The sequence below is a fragment of the Schistocerca serialis genome, chromosome 6, assembly GCF_023864345.2.
Source record: "Schistocerca serialis cubense isolate TAMUIC-IGC-003099 chromosome 6, iqSchSeri2.2, whole genome shotgun sequence".
Taxonomy (NCBI): domain Eukaryota; kingdom Metazoa; phylum Arthropoda; class Insecta; order Orthoptera; family Acrididae; genus Schistocerca; species Schistocerca serialis.
The window spans coordinates 145,887,251-145,910,017 of NC_064643.1; the positions used below are offsets into that span (position 1 = coordinate 145,887,251).

Genomic DNA, 22,767 nt, shown 5'->3' on the forward strand with positions numbered 1-22,767 from the left:
AAAGAAAATATAAATAGGGCTTTCAGACAAAATCCCTCTTCCAAAATAGAAAACACACACTCTGTCACAAAAGCACAACTCTCACACACACGCGGCCAGTGTCTCCAGGCATTAGGGCCTGTCTCCGACCCCCAGTGCATAGAGACAGAAGACGTGTGTGTGTGTGTGTGTGTGTGTGTTTTGTACTTGTGTGAATGGGTGTGTGTTTTTTATTTTGGAAGAAGGACTTGTACAATAGAAATTATGACTAAAATTAACATTTTCTTCACAGGAATCCCAGGTTATTCACCTGGATGAGATCTGGCAAACTTTTTAATCCTGTCTAGGGTTCGTACACTGTGCCTGTGAGAGAGCAAAACAAAGCAGAGAAGAAGATACACGAGGTATTTGGTAATGATTGGCAGTGCCGTAAAGACAGTGGGACAGGCCTGACCTCTATCAGGAACTTTAGTGACTGTAGATCAAAATATCTTCCCACCCTCACATTAAACTGTCAAGATATGGTGTGTGACCTGTGGCAAATAGATTACTAGCCTGCTGTAGTAAATATGCAAACTATAATTTTAAATGTGGAATTCAAGGGTGATCAACTTATGCATTCATAATCTTGAAATTGACAAATGAGATGCATAATGTTGAAGGAAAGTGAAGTTTGTAGGGCTATTCTACTGGATGATACTATGATTTGCATCCATTGCTGAGATTGTTTCCTGTTCATATGATATTGTACACTCTTATAGGTACTGTATTTTAATAATTCACACTGCTGTTCTCCTCCCTTATTTGCAACCAAATATAACTAATAAGATTGTAAATTCTTCACATTTGTTATAAAAGTACGTGTAGAGTCTTCTGACATCTGTTCAAGATTGTAATAGGTAGTGGTAGTTTACATGAAAACTAATTGAAGAAAATTAATATCATTATAAAATAATATTGTTGTGAGAAGGAAAAGGCTTCCCAACTCAAGAGTCAACAAGGCAGGTGCTATTAGGAGATGAGGAGGAGACCATGTGATAGTAAAACAACACTAAAGGATTTCCCACATTCTTTGTGCTAGATCTTCAGGATCGAGAGGTGATTCGGAATGAATATTGATAAATTAGTCAGAAGTGTGATGATGTCTTACTGACCATTTTGAGATGGAGAATATAGGCTACATGATGTTTCATGATAACATTGCATAGATTCCATTATTCAAAGACTTACTGCCTAAGTATTCTGTTGTAAAAGAAAGAGCATTATTGTGGTGATCCCTAGGTATTGTGGTGAAATGATTGTCTTCCTCCTCCAAGCACTTCTTTGAACAAAGTTTTTACTTAATCTTCAGCAATACATTTCATTGGGATAGAGGATAATCTTACTCAATAGAGTTGGAAGAGGAGTTATCAAAGATATTTAAATGAAACATGCAGAATAGCTTCTGTCAAATTATGAGGCATATAGCATATGAAATAGCTCACTTATATTTCCTAGCTCTCTCAAGAACTGTTAATATTATAGTAATGGAACCTGTAGGATAAGAACAACCAATAACTGAGAACAGGCAGCCACTCACCTTATGTGTAGCTCATATAATACTAGATATAGAAAGCTGTTTGAAACCTGAAATTAATAGCAGTGAGATTTTGAGGGGAAATTTGAGAGTATATCAAAAGGATAGGCTAATGGGAAATCGAGGTGGTGTAATTGTCTCAGTAGATGAGAAACTCAAATCCCCCAAGATAGAAATTGAAACTGCATGTGAGATTGCTTGGACAACACTCAGTATCATGGGTGAGCATAAAATGATAATTGGATCCTTCTTTCAGCTACCAGACTCATCTCCTGATGAAACTGAAAACTTAAGAGAAAACCTCAGTTCACTTGTATGCAAGCTCCCACTCATGTTGTAATCATTGATGGAGACTTTAATCATCCAAAAATTTATTTGCAAAATTCAATTTTGGTAGTGGTGGGCATGATAAAACATCCTGTGAGATATTACTAAATGCCTTCTCTGAAAACTACCTAGAACAGATATTTAGAAATCCCACTCACGATGAAAATATTTTGGACCTAATGACAACAAATAGACCAGACCTCATTGAGGATATCCACAGCGAAACTGGTATCAGTGACCACAATGCGGTTGTGACAACAATGATTACCAATGTACAAACAACAACTAAAACAAGCAGAAAGATGTATGCATTTAGTAAGCTAGATAAAAAAATCAGTAATGTCATACCTAAATGAGGGACTTGAAACTTTAAGCACAGGGCAGGAGCATGTAGAGGACCTATGGCTTAGGTTTAAAAGAATCATTAGGCATGCACTGGATATTATGTACTCAGTAGAACAGTTCATAATGGGAGGAACACTTCGGGGTAAACAGTCACTGTAAAAAGACTTCTACAGAAACAAAGACTACTGCATAATACATGTAAACCAAAGTGTTGGGCCATAGATAGAGAGCTGCTGAATGAAACGTGTTTGACTCTCAAGAGAGCAATGTGTGATGCCTTCAATGATGGCTACTGTAGTAGAATATTGTCAAAAGATATTTCACAAAGTCCAAAGAAATTCCGGTCATATGTGAAGGCTGATAGTCGCACCAAAGTTAGTGTCCAGTCTATAGCAAATGAGAAAGGAAATGAAAGCGAGAGTAGCAAAACAAAAGCTGAAATGCTTAACTCCATTTTCAAATGTTCCTTTACAAAGGAAACCTTGGAGAACTGGCCCAATTTAACCCACTGAAAAGATGAATGAAATAAGTATTATTGTCAGTGGTGTTGAGAAACAGCTTAAATTGTTAAAATTGACAAAGCTCTAGGGCCTGATGGAATCCCTATCAGATTCTACACTGCATTTACAGCTGAGTTATCTCCTGTTCTTACGGTTCTGTATCATCCATCTACCACTGTGCTGTAAGGACACTGCAGATGAAAACCAAAGGGATCCTACTACGAAATGAAATGGCACCCCAGGCTATCACTCCTATGCACATAAAACTGTGCCTATTTCTTCTGGAAAAGCACACCATCTATAAGAAGGTAGTAGAAATTATCCACAATACTGTTGTTGAATATCCCTGACATTGATTTGCTATAGAATCTTAGAACATGTTCTGAGCTCGAACATAATGAGCTATCTTGAACAGAATGACCTCCTCAATGCCAACCAGCATGGATTTTGAAAATAACAGTCATGTGAAACCCAAGTCGCACTTTCCCCAGGCGACATACTGAAAGCCGTGGATCAAGGCAGTCAGATAAACACAGTATTTATTGATTTCCGAAAAGCATTTGACTCAGTACCACACCTTCCCTTGTTGTTGAAAGTACAGTCATATGGATATCAAGTGAAATTTGTGACTGGACTGAGGACTTTTTGGAAGGGAGGACACAGCATGTTATCTTGGGTGGAGAGTCATCATCAGAAGTAGAAATAGCTTTTGGTGTGCCCCAGGAAGGTGTGTTGGGACTCTTGCAGTTCATGTTGTATATTAATGACCTTGCAGACAATATTAATAATAAAATCAGGCTTTTTGCAAATGATGCATGTATCTATAATGAAATACTGTCTGAAAGGAACAGTGTAAATATTCAATCAGACATCAATAAGATTTCAGAGTGTTGCTTTATTGGTAGAATACTGGGGAAGTGCAGTCAGTCTACAATTGAGATTGTTTATAAATCACTTGGCTGACCAGTTCTAAAATATTGCTCAACTGTGTTTTGTTTGATCCATGGGAGAGTGTCACAGAGATAGTGAGCGAACTGAACTGGAAGCAGTTGAAGATAGACATAAACTATCCTGAGTAAGTCTATTAAACAATGTTTCAAGAACTGGATTTGAATGATGACTAAACAAATATACTAAAACCTCTATGTATCACTCACATATGGATCATGAGCATAAAATTAGAACTACTTGTTTTGTAAATAAAGCCACCTTTCCTTGCTTCAACTTCATTCATTTTTCTCAGATGCCTTTTTCTTGTTCTAAGACATCTTCAGTGGGATAGTTCACTGTGATTTTCATTTCCTCTCATCTGGTATGCGGGTCACAATACCACTTTATTTTTGAAACAAAGCCACAGTTTTGTATTCTGAACTTTTTCATACTGTTCACCATGTTTCTCTTTCTTTTTTGTGATGTACTATTATTCTTTTTCCACTAGATATATCTATTTGTTCAAACACTGTGCTTTTAACAATGTAAATATTTACACTGCTACAGATTAAAAACACAGTGTTTGAACAAATAGCTATATCGAGTGGCAAAAGGATAATAGTACCCAAAAAAAGGAGAAACATGGTGAACAGTGTGAAAAAGTTCGGAATAAAGAAATTGTGCTTATGTTTCAAAAATAAAGTGGTAGTGTGACCTCCAAACCAGATGAGAGGAAATGCAGATCACAGCAAACTATCTCATTGAAGTGATTCTTGAGTTTCTCCCAGTGTATTTGATAATCAAAATATCCACGGGTATGCTGCCGGTCTATAGTGTCCAACGGGCACAATATTTCGGCGATCATACATGTCGCCATCATCAGGTGAACTGACGGACTGAGCTCCTGTGAACGTGCCGGCGCGGAGATCCGTACACTATGGCTGCTCAGAGGGAACTGGGTTCGGTCGCGGCAGCGGCCTATTTAAATACCCTCCGCCCGCGGTGCACTCCCTCCGCCGTCCGCGCCCCGCGCCACGGTCGCGCGGTGGAACAGATTGCGACGGCGTCTGAGATGACGTCGGTGTGATGGCTCTGTCCACCGTGGTCGTCACAACTATACGTTTGCTCGATTTACTCTTGATTAACCCAATCACTGGTTCCCAAGCCTTGCTAAGATTATAGCCACAGTCACGGTTTATGAGGTCGTCATTGGTGCGAATTTCGATGGCCTCTCTAACAACGCTGTCCCAGTATCTCGACGTCTGTACCAGAATCCTCGTGCGGTCATACTCCATGGCGTGATTTTCCAACATACAATGTTCAGCGACCGCCGACTTGCTCGGATACATCAGTCGAGTGTGCCTCTGGTGTTCACGGCATCGATCCTCGACGATACGCATCGTCTGACCAATATACGACTTGCCACATTGACACGGAATCTGGTACACGCCGGCCTTCCTCAAACCGGGATCATCTTTGGTGCTCCCCACCAGTGCACGAGTTTTATTTGGAGGACAAAACACAGTTCCGACCCGGTGTTTCTTCAGAATGCGGGCGATCTTCCCCGAGAGTGCGCCTGTGTATGGAATAAATGCAGTGCCTACCTCCTCCCTCGTGACTTCATCCATCTCAACAGGTTGTGCTGCAGTGGTTGGGCGGAGAGCACGTTGAATCTGCCACTCTGAGTACCCATTTTTTCGAAATACAGTTCTCAGATGTTCCAATTCCTGGGGTAGACTCTCTGCGTCAGAGATAGTGCGCGTCCTATGTACTAGAGTTTTAAGCACCCCATTCCTCTGTGAAGGGTGGTGGCAGCTGTCTGCGTGCAAATACAGATCAGTGTGCGTAGTCTTCCGATACACCCCATGACCTAGGGTGCCGTCAGCCCTTCTCTTGACCAAGACGTCAAGGAAAGGTAATTTACCCTCCGTTTCAGTCTCCATAGTGAATTTGATGTTGGGGTGTATGGGGTTTAGATGTGTAAGGAAGTCAAGGAGTTTATCCATACCATGTGGCCAGATGACGAACGTGTCGTCCACGTAACGGAAAAAGCAAGTAGGTTTCCATACGTATGACAACAGGGCTTCCTCCTCGAAGTTCTCCATGTACAAAGTCGCTACCACCGGTGAGAGTGGGCTACCCATGGCGACTCCCTCCGTTTGTTCGTAGTATTCTCCATTAAAAAGAAAATACGTGGAAGTCAAGACATGCCTAGAAAGTTCAGTGGTCTTCTCGTCAAACTTCTGACTAATCAATTCTAGTGACTCTCGCAGGGGTACCCTCGTAAACAAGGAAATGACGTCAAAACTCACCGTGATATCTGACTCATCCAACCTGAAGCTATCAAGGCGTTTAACAAAATCCACGGAATTACGGATGTGATGAGGGCATTTACCCACATAAGGACTTAATATTCCCGTCAGGTATTTGGCCAACAAATATGTAGGTGCCCTGATGTTGCTGACAATGGGGTGTAATGGTACCCCCTCTTTGTGAACCTTCGGGAGTCCATATAGTCTAGGCGGTTCCGGACCTTGGGGTAACAATTTCTTAGCGTCACCCTCCAGTAAATCTGCGTCCTTGAGAAGCGCCCTCATCTTGTTCTCCACCTTCTTTGTAGGGTCAACGCTGATCTTCCGGTAGGAATCGTCATTTAGCAGGCTCTGCATCTTATCAGTGTAGTCCTTATGGGAGACAACAACTGTAGCATTGCCTTTGTCAGCCGGTAAGACAACAATTTCAGAGCGCTCCCTCAGATCGCCGAAATATTGTGCCCGTTGGACACTATAGACCGGCAGCATACCCGGGGATATTTTGATTATCTCATTGAAGATGCCTTAGAGCACGAAAAAGGCAGAATGTATCAGGGAAAGTATTTCTGTGCTTGCTGTTGAAGATGGCTATGCAAACAAACTTGTTAAGATTAGAATAATTACTGCATGCGTAGGGGCATTCAGACAATCATTCTTCTGGTGCTCCATATGTGAATGGAACAGGGAGAAACCCTAGTAACTGGTACAGTGGGATATACCCTCTGCCATGCACTTCACAGTGCTTTGCAGAGTATAGATGTAGATGTAGATATGCATTATGGCCAGTGCACAAACACACCTGAAAGAACAGCAAAATAACAACTTTTTCAGCTTTCATTCTCTCTGCAGCCGACATATACCCCCCTCGCCAGTGTGTGTGCATCGAAGCCTGCTTCCCTCCCCTCCCCCCTACCCCCCCCCCTGCACCCCCTCACAAACACACACACACTTCCGCCTGGCCAAGGAGATGGGGAATAAATGTGTGTGTGTGGCGTGCGTGCGCGCGCACACCATGAATATGATCACAGATGAATAAACAAAAACCATTATTGCTCCTACCTCCACCACCATTACTGTTATAACTGTCGTTACTGTTATTATTAACTGGAGGAAGATAAAAAGCTCAAAAACTAATGTGATATTCTGATCTTTTGTATGCACTATTCAGATCCTCAATTTTTGTTCAAGAGCTACTCTGTGTCTGTTGCCCAGAGTCTTTGCAGTAATGCAATAGGGCATCTCTCTGTCTAGCATCTCATTGATCTTTGTATTGATCCTTATACAGAACGGTATTCTGAAACCTCATTGTCTAATTTGTTATCTAATAGAACATCAGTTTTGAAAGATATGTTTTGGTAATTATGTGTTTGTGGTTTCTCCGTACCTCGATCTTCTAGTGGATACAATTATCTTATATATGGTAAGGAAGCATCACCAGCTATGTATATATACTGGTTTTATTTATAGTGCTCTACCTCTTACAAAAGCTGAGTTGGTACACTGCCTCCGTGCACACCAGAGGTGATGGGAAGCTTAGGTTTAGCAGACACAAATGTTTTCAGACCTTCTATGGAGAGTGTAATAATGATTCCCAGTATCAGTATGATCATTAAGAGTCATAAAGGCACTTGAAGATGGTGTATTGTAAAATCAAAACAGGTTGCATGTGAATAAAACTAGTAAATAGGATGTTTGTGGCTTTATTTGCTACCATCTGTTAAACAGAGCTTTTTTCCTGCATATATTCAATTGTACCTTATTGTGGAGATCCTTTTCTTTACATGAATTTGTAAAATATTAGCTAGTAATCATTGTGTAAGTACAACATTGTCACTGAACATGTGCTTCACTTGCTAGAAAATCCTAGAGACATTTTCACTTGTATAACATATGGTTTATCCATATTCAACAAGACCTCATTGGTAAGTTATTTTAAATTTACTCAAGAAAAATAAGTTTAAATAAAGAAGCCTGGTTGTATCATGGAAGTCTGTGTAGAACTGTGTTCATGCAACTTTCTTGTCTCTTTTTTTACCATTTCCACCACCTGATAGTCAGTTACCACAATTAATTCAGTTGACAGTAATCTTTGCTGACAATAATAGTAATCTGTTTGGGCTCGCAGTAAAGTGGTCTTTAGAGCCCAAACATACTCTTTGAGAATGTGCATGCATTCTCTTTCTGTCCAAACACTGTACTGTCAAGAAACTATAATGATGAATTAGATGTCTTGTTAGTTACACAGTTCTAGCTTCTTTGCTTTTGAGCAGTGTCCTTTTTCTATATGTGTCTCATAATACTAGTTGTTGAATTTTATTTCTGTTAAGGATGTCTGTGTTGTTATTCCTCCTTATCCACATTTTAGAGATTCTAACTTTTTTTTTCTTTCTGGGTTTCCAGCTGTCCATAATTCTCATTCATAACTTAATATGCTTCAGACAAAAGACTTAGCAATTCTCTTTCTTATTTCTATTTAGTTAGTTTTCTTTATATGTGTCTGTTATTCCTAAAGGATTGCTCAACTATTGCTGTCTCATATTTGTTATGCTTCTACTGTCATTAGTTATGGTGTTATCTAAACATCAGGGTCCATTTCCATGGTTCGGGTATGTGTTTCCTACTTCAGTTTTTTCCCATCTCCCTTATGGTAACAGATAAAGTGAACTAGGACAACAGCAATTCTTCATTTGTGAAGTGTTGCCAATAATAAATTATTTTGATTATTGATAATGTGTTTTTGATTTCCCAGTGAAGTACATTCATGTCGAGTATTATAAATAGTTAATAAATAAGTAATTTTATGAGAGAATATAAAGAATTGATGCTTGAATCAAGTGTGGAGTAATAGGGAAGCATATTTATGTATCCACTAAAAACAGGGTCCACTTGCCCGTGATCCCATTCTTCTTAACTGCTTTACTGTGTTGTATTTAGTGATTATGTGCTTGATTATTAAAGCATTATTTTAAGTTTTTGCATGTCTCACATATGAGAATTGCTTTATCCTGCCCAACATAATGTTATTTTTTGTTTAAATTTCTCTGCTGATCACTACATAAGAAAATAACACAAAACTTTCTGAACCTTAAGAGTCACTGCAGCAAATCATATTTTAAGTTGTGCAAGGTCCCTTTATGTATGCATTGCTTTCTTTTTTGACTCCTGCATGAGATTAACTCTTCCATTTGTTTATTTAATTTTTTATTTTGAGTGTGCATTTGTGAGCTTGCATGTGCATTATTTTTTTCTTACAGCTTGCAGCATCTTCATCTAATGCAAATAGTACTAGCAGACCAACAAGTCAGCTTAGTCATTGTGGTTCTTCTGGTTATGGGTCAACCAGGAGCCATGTTGGTCCTCATTTCAAGAAAAATGGATCCGACAGTTTCTTGCCAGACAAAAAGTATCATTCATTTCGAGAACAAGCCAGAGGGATACGAAGAACATCTCAAAAACTGGTCCCCAAATTTTACTCTCTAAGAATGTATAAAAGGGATAAGCAAAGACTGAAAGAAGATAAAAAGAAAATTATGATGGATGTTTTAAAAAAAGACACTGCCTCTCATGCAGTTGAGAATCAACAACAAGAAACAAATTTGGATTCTAGTTGTAGAAGTGATGAAATTAAGAATAAAACAGTACCACCTACCCCAGCACCTCGAAGGCAGATATCATCCAAATTAGTAAAACATACTTATCAAAATGTTCCTATTCCCATAAAGCCCAACTCTTTGGAGCTGACTGCTCAACCAAAGGTTAGTAGCAGTAAGATATGAAAATATGAAATCTCGAATTCAATCCACAGCTTTGGTTTCAGAAGTTTTGGAAAAGCTCTATTATTTATGTGTAAAAATTTCCTTCAATAATTCTCAGTTATTAGTACTATTTTGTATGATAAGTTACATCTAAAAGGTCTTTTGATTTACGCAGATTACATAACAGATGCTGAGTCTGGAAATTCATTAGTAATTGTTAAATTTCATTCTTACTGGTTTTTCATTTAATTCTTGAATAAAATTGTTGTTTTGTATTAAACCTTGTTAATAGTTATTACTGCAGCAAGAGAAATGCAGGAGAAGAGAGAGGAAGATTCTCACTGTATATTAGAAAAATAAGGCAGATACTTTATGCAGAGAGAAGAATTTGAGGGTGTTTGTATTAAAATCGACTGAAACTAGTCATTACTGCTTTCTTACTATGCCAAACTCTAGAGATATTCTGCCATTCACTTAACAGGGAAGGCAGATCTGGGATAAAGTATAACATTGAGGAATTCCTAAACCAAAGGATCATTTTCTTCTCCTCCTCCTCCTTCTTCATTATCATCAGAGGAATGACTGGAAACAGATGCTGAAATGAAGGAGAAGTATTTCAAACTCCAGACTGGGAATGAAACAAGGAAAAGCATTTTTTTAAGTAACAGTGGACCATATTCTGCAATTTCTAAGCAATTACCAATTATTTTTTTTCCTTTCTATTAGCATCCTATTATTTCTATGGCTGTTAAGCTATGATCTGCCAAAAACTCATGATCAGTAGAGCTCGACTTTAAATCCCATTTGTCTCTCTATCTTTATCCATGTTTGCGTCTTGTGTAGTTATCTTCTTTACTTTTATATAGAGCTGTGTTTCACATTTATGTTGTTTATGACTAATAATAGTACAAATAATTCAAAGTTCCAGATCAGTGTACCAATACTAACAGTTTGTGTGATCACCATTAATCACTAACAGAACTTCTGAGTGTTATGACACTGAATCTTTGGCAGCTACTGATGAGTCAGTTCAACATGATTCCAGCTGTACTTTTTGTCACCATTGCAGGCCAAATTATAGCATAAAAATGTTGAAAACATGGTTGTTTGCAATGCTGAACATCTTTGTCTGTGTTTCATACACACATTTTAAACTTAGTGTATATTGTGATAATTAGCTTGTTATGTCAGGTATTCTGAAGCATCCTATTGGACTACGTTATGTGGTCCACAGCTGAGTATCATTGATTACTATGGCTGCTATAAATTTCAGATACTCCCAATATTAGCCATTTCCCCAGAAAACTGTAGAGACTGAGGATATATACCTCCTGTAGTGCCTTCTAATACCATTTGAAAGAATGTTTTGAATGTCTTTGGAAGAGATAAAGCCTTTCAATGCTGTAGGGATACTTGTTACCTCAAAGTGTTTCTTATGGCAAGTAAAAATCGATCTGTAGATAATTCAGGTTGATGATGGACCTCAAATGTGATATCACTTCAGGAGTCTGATGATTTTCATCATAGAGGCAGTAACACATGCATGGGTCATATTACACAATAACACCCATATCTTGAGAGGCTCTCTTACCTACTTCTTTTCATCAGCTCTTTTCTCTCTTGGCTATGTCAAAGCACATTGTGAATGTTGATTGATATTTCTTCTATAACTCAACATTTATTACCTGGAAAAATTTATTGAAGAAAACTTCAATATTTATTGTGATATGTCGAGTGGCAAGCGCTCTTCAGCTAACACCTTTAGCAGCTGCCTGATGCATACATTTCCCAACTATAGGAGAAACAAGTGCTTCCAATATGCATCTTTGTAGTTCCATAAACTGTGAACCTAGTGCATTCTCAGATGAGTCCAAAATGTAGTCCTTAAGGGTGTCAAGGTGTGAAGACAGCTATCTGTGGCTGCTTTCCAACATTATACATCACTGACATTGATCAATTTTGCAGTAATTGAACCCATTTTATGTTAGCATCCCATGATTTTCTCAAATACTAAAAATTTATTCTAATGGAACATGATATAATTTCTGCAAGCAACAATCATGTCTCAGCTCACCAGATACATAGCACAGCAAACAGCAGCACTGAGGTTGTTGCTGTTTTCTTGGCCTTCAGAAGACATTTACATTTGTTATAGCCACTCACTGCCACCAAAATTTGAGCCTTAGAATATCAGATCAGTTTTGTGACTAAGTTAAAGATTTACATTCAGATAGATTTCAGTGCATCATTCCCAGTGAGAAGTGAGAAGGAAGCATCAAATATGAAAATAGCTAGAGGCATGTCCCAAGGAAAAGTTAGGGAGACATGCAGAGGATTTTCCCTCCTACGTGACTAGTGTTTGACTCAACACAAAGAAATGTAAATAGACATAAGCACATTAAATTGTTTGATCACACCATTGGAAACCAATCTCTGAAGTGGGTAACAACCATATAATGCAAGGCAGTACACTTCCAGAGTGATTTAAGGTGGAATGACAATATATTCCTAGTTGTAGGGCAGATAGATTGCGGACTCAGATTCATCAGAATAATCCTAAGGGTAGATACTTGTTTAACCAATCCTTGAATATTTCATATCAGTCTGCAATTTGTATCACAGAGGTTTAATAGAGGAGATAGCAAAATTTCAAAGAAGAGGTATGTGTTTGATCACTGGCTCAACTACTTGCTGCAATAGTATCTTGCAGAGTTTCATCCAGCAGCAGAGGCAGATGCTGCAGCAGAGGCATCATAGACAGTGTTATTGTGAAAATTACAAGAACTTTTTTTTATCAAAAGTAAAATTCATGTGAGAAAATTATAAAATTAGAAGACAGAATGGCTAATCAGTGCTTACCATCAGGTGATGAAACTGATAGACACATATAAAAGTATGAGAAACTATCACATCTTTAAAACTATTAGTTTCTTTGTCTGGTAAGAAAGATGGGTAGGTTGGCAAAGGTTAGAAAACAGGAGTAAGTTCATCTCATATTACCTTTCATTTCTAATCTTCCCCAACCCATTCATCTTTCGTACCAGGTGAAGAAACAAATTGTTCTAAGAATAAGATAGTTTCTTCTACTTTTTCATGTATGTATCAGTTGTAGTAGAATATCGCCTTCTGAAGGTAAGTACCAATCAGCCATTCTGTCTCATAATTTTAAGAACACATTCCAAGATGAGCCAAGCAGCATATTGCTTTTCCTGGATATATCTCATGAAATGATAGTCACAGTGAACACAGAGAAATTTGAGATTATACATAGGTTTACCACCTGTCATTCTTCCCATGCACCCTTTGCAAATGGAGTTGAAAGGGAAAATTATAGTTTACACAATGGAAAATACAAGTAGGAATTTCAGCAATGTAAGAAAAGATAAATTGCTACTTACCATAAAGAAGACATGTTAAGTTGCAGACAGGCACAACTAAAAGACACTTACACAATGCTTATAGCGACAACCTTCATCAGCAAAAGAGAAAGACACACCATTCATACACACAAGCAAGGACACCTTACGCATGCATGACTCTCAACTCCAGCAGCTTGGGCCGGAATGCAACTGTCATGTGGAATGCAAGCAGCAATCTGGAGACTAGAATGCAGTGACAAGAACTGACCAATATTTCCAGAATGAGATTTTCACTCTGCAGCAGAGTGTGCGCTGATATGAAACTTCCTGGCAGATTAAAACTATGTGCTGGACCGAGACTCGAACTCGGGACCTTTGCATTTCACGGGCAAGTGTTCTACCATCTGAGCTACCCAAACACAACTCACACCCCATCCTCACAGCCTTACTTCTGCCAGTACCTCATCTCCTACTTTCCTACAGAAGCTCTCTTGCGAACCTTGCAGAACTAGCACTCCTGAAAGAAAGGATATTGCGGAGACATGGCTTAGCCACAGCCTGGGGGATGTTTCCAAAATGAGATTTTCACTCTGCAGCGGAGTGTGCTCTGATATGAAACTTCCTGGCAGACTAAAACTGTGTGCCTGACCAAGACGTAACTCAGGACCTTTGCCTTTCGTGGGCAAGTGCTCTACCATCTGAGCTACCCAAGCATGACTCAGGCCCCATCCTCACAGCCTTACTTCTGCCAGTACCTCGTCTCCTACCTTCCAAACTTTACAGAAGCTCTCCTGCAAACGTTACAGAACTAGCACTCCTGAAAGAAAGGATATTGCGGAGACATGGCTTCTGTAAAGTTTAACTAACGGTTTCCACCCTGTCTATCTTGTCACCTTCTCCCCATTCTCATCTTCCTCCCTCTCAGATTGTAGCCCTTTGACAATGCACCAACCCATATTTCCACACCCCTTTCCTTTTTTGTTCCTTTTTTCCCCAGCTCCCTGCCACATGACCGCCTGACACACTGCTCCTGTTGGAATTCTAATCTCTGCAGACTCCACCAGACAGTGTTCCTCTCTGCCCCCACCCACATACTACTACCATTCCCCTTCCCTGTCCGCTCCAGATTGCTGCTTGCATCCCACATGATATTTGCATTCCACCCCAAGCTGCCAGAGTTGTGGGGTCATGTGTGCGTGAGGAGTGCTTGCTTGTGTGTATGAATGGCATATCTTTCTCTTTTGCTGATGAACGTTGTGGCCAAAAGCTTTGTGTAAGTGTCTTTTAGTTGTACCTGTCTGCAACTTAACGTGTCTTCTTTATGGTAAGTAGCAATCTATCTTTTGCTTCATTGTTGAAAACTGTAGTTTGACACATAAGAAAAGTACAGATGCAGATGTAGCTATGTTGCAGAAATACCACAGTCTTGTTCATATTTATCAGCGTGTTCATATCTGACACCTCAGAAGAAAACACTGTCTTTGACACAAGTGTTGATGGACGCACATACACTCCTGGAAATTGAAATAAGAACACCGTGAATTCATTTTCCCAGGAAGGGGAAACTTTATTGACACATTCCTGGGGTCAGATACATCACATGATCACACTGACAGAACCACAGGCACATAGACACAGGCAACAGAGCATGCACAATGTCGGCACTAGTACAGTGTATATCCACCTTTTGCAGCATTGCAGGCTGCTATTCTCCCATGGAGACGATCGTAGAGATGCTGGATGTAGTACTGTGGAACGGCTTGCCATGCCATTTCCACCTGGCGCCTCAGTTGGACCAGGGTTCGTGCTGGACGTGCAGACCGCGTGAGACGACGCTTCATCCAGTCCCAAACATGCTCAATGGGGGACAGATCCGGAGATCTTGCTGGCCAGGGTAGTTGACTTACACCTTCTAGAGCACGTTGGGTGGCACGGGATACATGTGGACGTGCATTGTCCTGTTGGAACAGCAAGTTCCCTTGCCGGTCTAGGAATGGTAGAACGATGGGTTCGATGATGGTTTGGATGTACCGTGCACTATTCAGTGTCCCCTCGACGATCACCAGTGGTGTACGGCCAGTGTAGGAGATCGCTCCCCACACCATGATGCCGGGTGTTGGCCCTGTGTGCCTCGGTCGTATGCAGTCCTGATTGTGGCGCTCACCTGCACGGCGCCCAACACGCATACTACCATCATTGGCACCAAGGCAGAAGCGACTCTCATCGCTGAAGACGATACGTCTCCATTCGTCCCTCCATTCACGCCTGTCGTGACACCACTGGAGGCGGGCTGCACGATGTTGGGGCGTGAGTGGAAGACGGCCTAACGGTGTGCGGGACCGTAGCCCAGCTTCATGGAGACGGTTGCGAATGGTCCTCGCCGATACCCCAGGAGCAACAGTGTCCCTAATTTGCTGGGAAGTGGCGGTGCGGTCCCCTACGGCACTGCGTAGGATCCTACGGTCTTGGCGTGCATCCATGCGTCGCTGCGGTCCGGTCCCAGGTCGACGGGCACGTGCACCTTCCGCCGACCACTGGCGACAACATCGATGTACTGTGGAGACCTCACGCCCCACGTGTTGAGCAATTCGGCGGTACGTCCACCCGGCCTCCCGCATGCCCACTATACGCCCTCGCTCAAAGTCCGTCAACTGCACATACGGTTCACGTCCACGCTGTCGCGGCATGCTACCAGTGTTAAAGACTGCGATGGAGCTCCGTATGCCACGGCAAACTGGCTGACACTGACGGCGGTGGTGCACAAATGCTGCGCAGCTAGCGCCATTCGACGGCCAACACCGCAGTTCCTGGTGTGTCCGCTGTGCCGTGCGTGTGATCATTGCTTGTACAGCCCTCTCGCAGTGTCCGGAGCAAGTATGGTGGGTCTGACACACCGGTGTCAATGTGTTCTTTTTTCCATTTCCAGGAGTGTATTTTGCCAATCATGGGAAGGTGAATTCGGGAAATGTCATGAAGCACTTTTATCCTTATCTTTCCCCACAATCCTATTTTGTCTCCATCCATTTATCTTTAAATATAATTTCACTTGGTTCATGGGTGCGACTCAAAATATTTCACATTTCTCTCTTATCTAATCACACTACAAAACCTAAAGATTTTTTGTGAATCATTGATGTTTCTTTCACAAAGGGATCAAAAATTTAAAATAGTGGTTGCTGAAAATATATACACCATCATAACATTGAATACATGTTAATTGACATTGATGACTCATATCCTTCCTTTTTCCTTAAGAACTCTCTTGTTATAAAGACTTACTGCAACACTTCTCTCTGAAGTGAAAGAACAGAATTATTCATTTACAACTTATGCACTTTTGTTGTTACAGACGTAAGCAAGGACTTCATTTTGAGCAGTGCATGTGCGCCCAAGTTTCATTTTTCTCAGTGTCAGGCACCCCCAACTTTCTCTTCTACCACATCATCATGTTTGACACACTCACATATATTATATTTGCCCTGTTGGTGGGAAGAGGTGGTGGAAGGAGGAGAAACGAAAGCAATGACTTAATTGATTCAACTGTGGTTTCTGGGAAAAACATTGTATATCATATTAACTAAACAATACACATTTTAGTGTTGTTTCACCAACTTTATTATTACTGCATTACCAAATTTCAGATCATAAGCCCTTCTAGTACATAAAAACATCCACATCTACCTCTATAGTTTGCAAACCTCCATGAGGTCCTTAGCAGAGGGTACGTTCCATTGCACCAGTTACAAGGGTTTCTTCCTGTTCCATACACATATGGAGTGGAGGAAGAATGATCATTTGAATGCCTCTCTGCATGCAGTAATTGTTCTAGTCTTATCCCCAAGATATCTATGTGGGCAATATGTATGGGGTTGTAGTATATTCCTAGAGTAATCATGGAAAGCAGGTTTTTGAAACTTTGTCAATAGATTTTCTCGGGATACTTTACACCTATCTTCAAGAGTCTTCCAGTTCAGTATCTCTGTGACACTCTCCCTTGATTTAAATAAACCTGTGACCATTTGTGGTGCCCTTCTCTGTATATGTTCAATATCTCCTATTAGTCCTACCTGGTACGGGTCTCACGGACTTGAGCAGTATTCTAGAACCAGCTGTCTAAGTGATTTGTAAACAGTCTCCTTTGTAGACTGATTGCACTTCCCAAGTATTCTGCCAATAAACTGAAGTCTACCACTTGCTTTACCCATAACTCAACATATGTGATCATTCCATTTCATATCCCTGCAAAGTGTTAAAATCTAGGTATTTGTATGAGTTGGCCAATTCCAACAGTAACTCACTGATATTATACTTACAGGACACTACTTTTTTTCCGTTTGTGAAGTACAAAGTTTTAAAGTTCTGAACATTTACACCAAGATGCCAACCATGTCAAAATCTTATCAGGATCTGACTGAATATTTATGCAGCTTCTTTCAGATAGTGCTTCATTATATATAACTGCATCATCTGCAAAAAGCCTGATTTTATTATTAATATTGTCTGCAAGGTCATTAATATATAATATGAACAGCAAGGGTTGCAACACACTTCCCTAGGACACACCCAAAATTATTTTTACATATGATGGTGACTCTCCATACAAGATAACATGCTGTGTCCCCTCTACCAAAAAGTCCTCAGTCCAGTTACAAATTTTGCTTGATGCCTCATATGATCGTACTTTTGACAGTAAGTGTAGGTGCGGTACTGAGTCAAATGCTTTTTGGAAATCAAAAAATACTGCATTTATCTAACTGCCAAAACTTTCAGTAAGTCATGTAAGAAAGTGGTGAGTTCCGTTTCATATGATTGATGTTTTCAAAGTCCATGATGGTTGGCACTGAGGAGGTCATTCTGTTCAAGGTAGCTCATTGTGTTTGAGCTCAGAATATGTTATAAGATTCTACAACAATTGATTTCAAGGATCTTGGATGATAGTTTTGTGGATAACTTCTACTGCACTGCTTGCAGACAGGTATGACCTGTACCTTTTTCCAAATACATCAGTTATGTACTGGCAAACCCAAAACCTATGTCATGCAGTTCATTGAACAAGGCTAAAAATTGTTTCATTTAGTTAATAGAAAATCAGTGGAATGAAATTATTATATTTATCAATAACAAATAACTGGAGATTGCAGTATGAAAATGTGATAGGTGAGAAGTACATGTGAGATTGAAACCTTTGAGATTATTTAACTGAGAATGAAAGCATTTGTTAATGCACTAAACTACTTCTAACAAAGAAAATCAGTAACTGCAATGCACACAAACAATACTGTTAATATGTCATATTCCTAGAGAAACAATTTTAGGTGCCTTTTTTACCGTAGTGAAGTTGTTTGGTGATCATAAAAGGCTGTAATAATTTTCCATAGCAATGAATGCAGAAATATTTTGCATGAAGTTATAGCTTGGTGAAAGTGACAGAAAAAGCAAGCAGAAAAGAACTTAGTAAAAACTGGTTCATGTTAATAAGCCTACTCCTGTAGTCAAGAAAATAAAACATTGAAATCAGGAAAACATTCACCATGAAACAATGTACAAAAATGCAACTAAACTGCATTTTGTTGTCTGGCTGCTTTTATGCCTTCAACTAGGCTACCAGTCTCTATCTTGTTTTTTGCCCATTTCATTTCCGCTTATTAACCATTGAAGAAAGCTGTTTGATTATAAGAGTTTGACAGCCAATACCTTTCTTCCACATCTCCAATTCCAGAAATGTTTTCAATGTATTCTGTGGTTCTAATGCCCTTTGAGTATCTAATATGTGAAATATATAGCTGATTAAGAAACATTATTCCTGTAATATTGTATGCAATCTTTGTAATGAGTTACTTTTTACTTAACTCTGCATTGTTTTGTTAACAACTACTAATGTGCATGGCTTCTCAATGTGATTCCAGAGTCAAGTACATCAGCACCACCATCACCACCATCACCATTACAATCTAACATCTCACCACCTACTAATAAATCCGACAAACACTACTACGGACATAACTCGACAACAGCAGTTGCAGCAACAGCAGCAGCAGCCACAACCTCGGCAGCAGAATGAGCTACAACATGTTTATGGAAGTAATAGTGCCAAAAGGAACAATCGAACTTATCTCCCTCCCCTCCGTCTTGAATATCAGCAACCTTATTATGTCACAGATCCATTCACAACAAACAGCATTGTTTATGCAGATCTATCATTGTCGGCAAATGGAATTCAGCAAGAGACGCATTTTCCACAAAGCAATAGGCCACCACAGAATTCAACAGAATATGCAATTCTCAAGTTTCATGATGTGGGTCAAGAAATAGATGTGTGATAATGGTGCGTACCTATATGAGAAAATGAACGTAGAAGAAATTGTTATCATTTTGTGTAAAGTTTCATAAGCAGATTGAAGCACTGTTGCCATTCATTCCATTATTTAGCTTAAGATGATTCAGTTATTGTCATAGCTATAATCCTTTCTTATTATTTATTTTTTAACACAACATTTTGTTTTCTTACTAGCAAATATTAGACTTCCCATAAGACAATGCAATTTTCTTCAGTTAATTTGTAATAAAATAATACAAAACGATTAATTTAAACTATATGTATGAAAGTTGTTGAAAAAGCATAATGCCCCATGATAACTATTATTTGCATTCCTACAACATTTGTTGATTTAGAATTGGTTTTATGTTAATTACTTCTGTCTTTCAACAAATACATTATTGTGAATTATATGTAGAACACCCCTCATATCTTCTGACTGAACTTCTTTCATCTTTTTAGCACTGATTACATAAATGCCCCCTAAGAGATGTGATAAAACAAATCACAATGACTGTCAGCTGACTGCATTTTTGTTGGAGATGTAGTCTAATTTTGATATTTAGATCTGTTAACTGACTGGACTGATGTACATCACAAGAGCCCATGACTGCTTATATTCATTCAGTGTTATGACTGGGCCATGAAAGATTGTAATAGTTTAAGGGTGCATGGAAAAATAAATGAACTACACAAATGGAAATTCCAAGATGAAACTAATAAAAAAAAATTGAAAATTGCCAACAGGAAACAATTCACATGTGGTGAATGATAAGTGACACACAGGCACATTTAAAAGAACTATTGCTGACTTGGCTTTTGAATACACACCTACTTCTAGCAGAGCACATTTACCCAGAGAGAGACAGAGGCCAAATCAAGTAGTGCGAAGGGAGTTGCCAGTGCCACTGTGGCACAGAGGGGGAGGGGGCTGGGAGAGAGAGGCGTGGAACAAGGTGCACTACATGAAAAAAATTCAAAATTCAGTGGACAGAAGTGACAGTTTGGAGCATTATGAGGCTAAGTTAGTTAAGCTTCACTCAATTCGAAGATTGGATTGAACCCTACTGTACTTTACTAAGCACACCTTCACCTGAACTGTGAACTGACATATCCAGCCTAACAAAATCTTTAGTACTGCCTGCAGACACATAAAGGGTCTCCCAGAAGGAATGACCAATATTCAGGGGTATTCAGGAATGAACATTTGAAGCAAAAAGCTTCAGATGGACATTTGCCTTATTCTGAATGGTTTCCAAGATAGAGCACATTAAATGTGTATTTGTGTGTTATTCAGTGCATTGTTAGGTTTAAAGATGTAAACATGTACAACAGTTAGTAAACATTACAGTATGCATTTTACAAAGTATTAATTGGAAAATAATGTATTTTTAACATTACAGTATGCATTTTTCAAAGTATTAATTGGAAAATAATGTATTTTTAATACATCCACCTCTATGCATTATCATATATATCACATTATATGTGTTGTACTGTTTGCAACACATGTCTGAATATCCCACCATCAGATTCAATACATTTGTGCACTCTTGGGAGAACATATTGTGTTGCTTGTCTGACTGCTTCTGAACTTCACTAACGAGGGCAGCAGCATCTGTGCTGTGAGGAAGCAGTTCATCTCACATATTCACCTTTTGTTTTTATACCTCATACTTAAACATTTGCCATAAACAAAAATCAAATGGCATAAAGTCCGACAGTCTTGGTAGTCAGTTAATTGTACTACCATGACCAATCCAACAATTGGGGTAAGTGTGGTTGAGGTGTTCCCTCACACATCTTGTAAAATGTGAAAGAGCTGTCATGCTGAAAGTATGTTGGACTCCATGCGGCCAAAGGGATGTTATTAAGATATTTGACACATGAATTTTTCAAAGAATTAATACTATCATCTCATTTGCTCTTCTAAAATTAGTGCACATATTGGCATGTTACCAATCACGCTGCCTCAAACATTGATCAAAAAACTAATTTGGAAAGCAGTTTTCTCTATAGTGTGTGGATTTTTCTGTGACCATCAATGATTATTATGTGTGTTGTAGATTCTATTCTGTATAAGTATAGCTTCATCAATGAAAGCAAATGATAATTGTCATTAACCAGTGGCAAAAATCAAGTCATGTGACATTGTCACCAGTGTGAAAATTGTGGAGATATTGTGTGTGAAATGTGTACAAGTTTTGCACATTTAATGTTTCCATACGGCCTTGCCACAGTGGCTACACCGGTTCCCGTGAGATCACCGAAGTTAAGCGCTGTCGGGCATGGTCGCCACTTGGATGGGTGACCATCCAGGCCGCCATGCACTGTTGCCATTTTCCGAGGTGCAGTCAGCCTCGTGATGCCAATTGAGGAGCTACTTGACTGAATAGTAGCGGCTTCAGTCAAGAATACCATCGTAACGACCGGGAGAGTGGTGTGCTGGCCCCATGCCTCTCCTATCTGCATCCTCCTCTGAGGATGACACAGCGGTCGGATGGTCCCGATGGGCCACTTGTGGCCTGTATTTTTATGGAGTGGTTAATGTTTGCCATACACTTGTTCATGGGACATTGATATGTACAGAAAGTCATCATGTGCAGGTAGTAAGGCTACACAGCACCATTTCAATAATGTGTTGCTGTTCCCACACAGATTACTGTACTACATGTTCAGAAAAAAAAATGGAAATTTTGAAGAATGTCTGTTTCACACAGAGTGCTGAAAACTCTGGTAGACACTCTGTGATCAGGAATTTGTTATGTCGAAAAGTGCTGACTTTATTCTTCAACAGCAATACGAGGACTACCATTCCAGAAGCCATAAATGTACACCATGTCTGCATATTCTTCATTGGTGTATATGCGTGGCATTAACAAAATTAACCAAAGCTTCTCCCTGATATAGTCTCAGTTCCTCACACCACTTTACTCATAACACACCATGGACAACCGCACATTCAGTGGGCTATTTTAATGGCAGAAAGTTTTTCCGAGCAAAGAGACTGAAAACGTCTACATATGTTGGGCTAGAGCAGAACGTCAAGGAGGTTTTGTGGGTAAGATATGTATGTGCAAGGCACTGTCTCAGAAACAAATGATCATTCCTCGTGGGGTATCCTGTATAAAAGTACACACAACTACCATACTTGTAGTCTATTGGTTCCTTCCTTGGAGAAGAAACAGGGATGGCTCATGGACGGCTAAAAAGGAAGGACAGTTCACTCAGACCCCAGAGTGAGAAGGACCTACCAATTGTGAGAATGAGGGGAGACAAAGAACTCTCCACCATGGGGTACCCAGCACCCATTTACTGAACGTACACTACAGGATAAGTCAAGAGACCAGTGCTATCTCATCTGATAG

At 39.7% G+C, this 22,767-nt stretch overlaps 1 protein-coding gene across 1 annotated transcript in view; it reads left to right on the forward strand.

Moving 5' to 3' along the window:
- The window catches only part of LOC126484696 (hemicentin-1), a 1,211,236-nt gene that overhangs the window by 1,179,956 nt on the left and 8,513 nt on the right, over positions 1-22,767 (forward strand). The window contains exons 22-23 of the mRNA XM_050108292.1: positions 9,224-9,724; positions 18,990-19,408. Coding sequence (XP_049964249.1) covers positions 9,224-9,724; positions 18,990-19,403 — 915 coding nt within the window. The 3' untranslated portion in view covers positions 19,404-19,408. The remainder of the gene's footprint in view (positions 1-9,223; positions 9,725-18,989; positions 19,409-22,767) is intronic.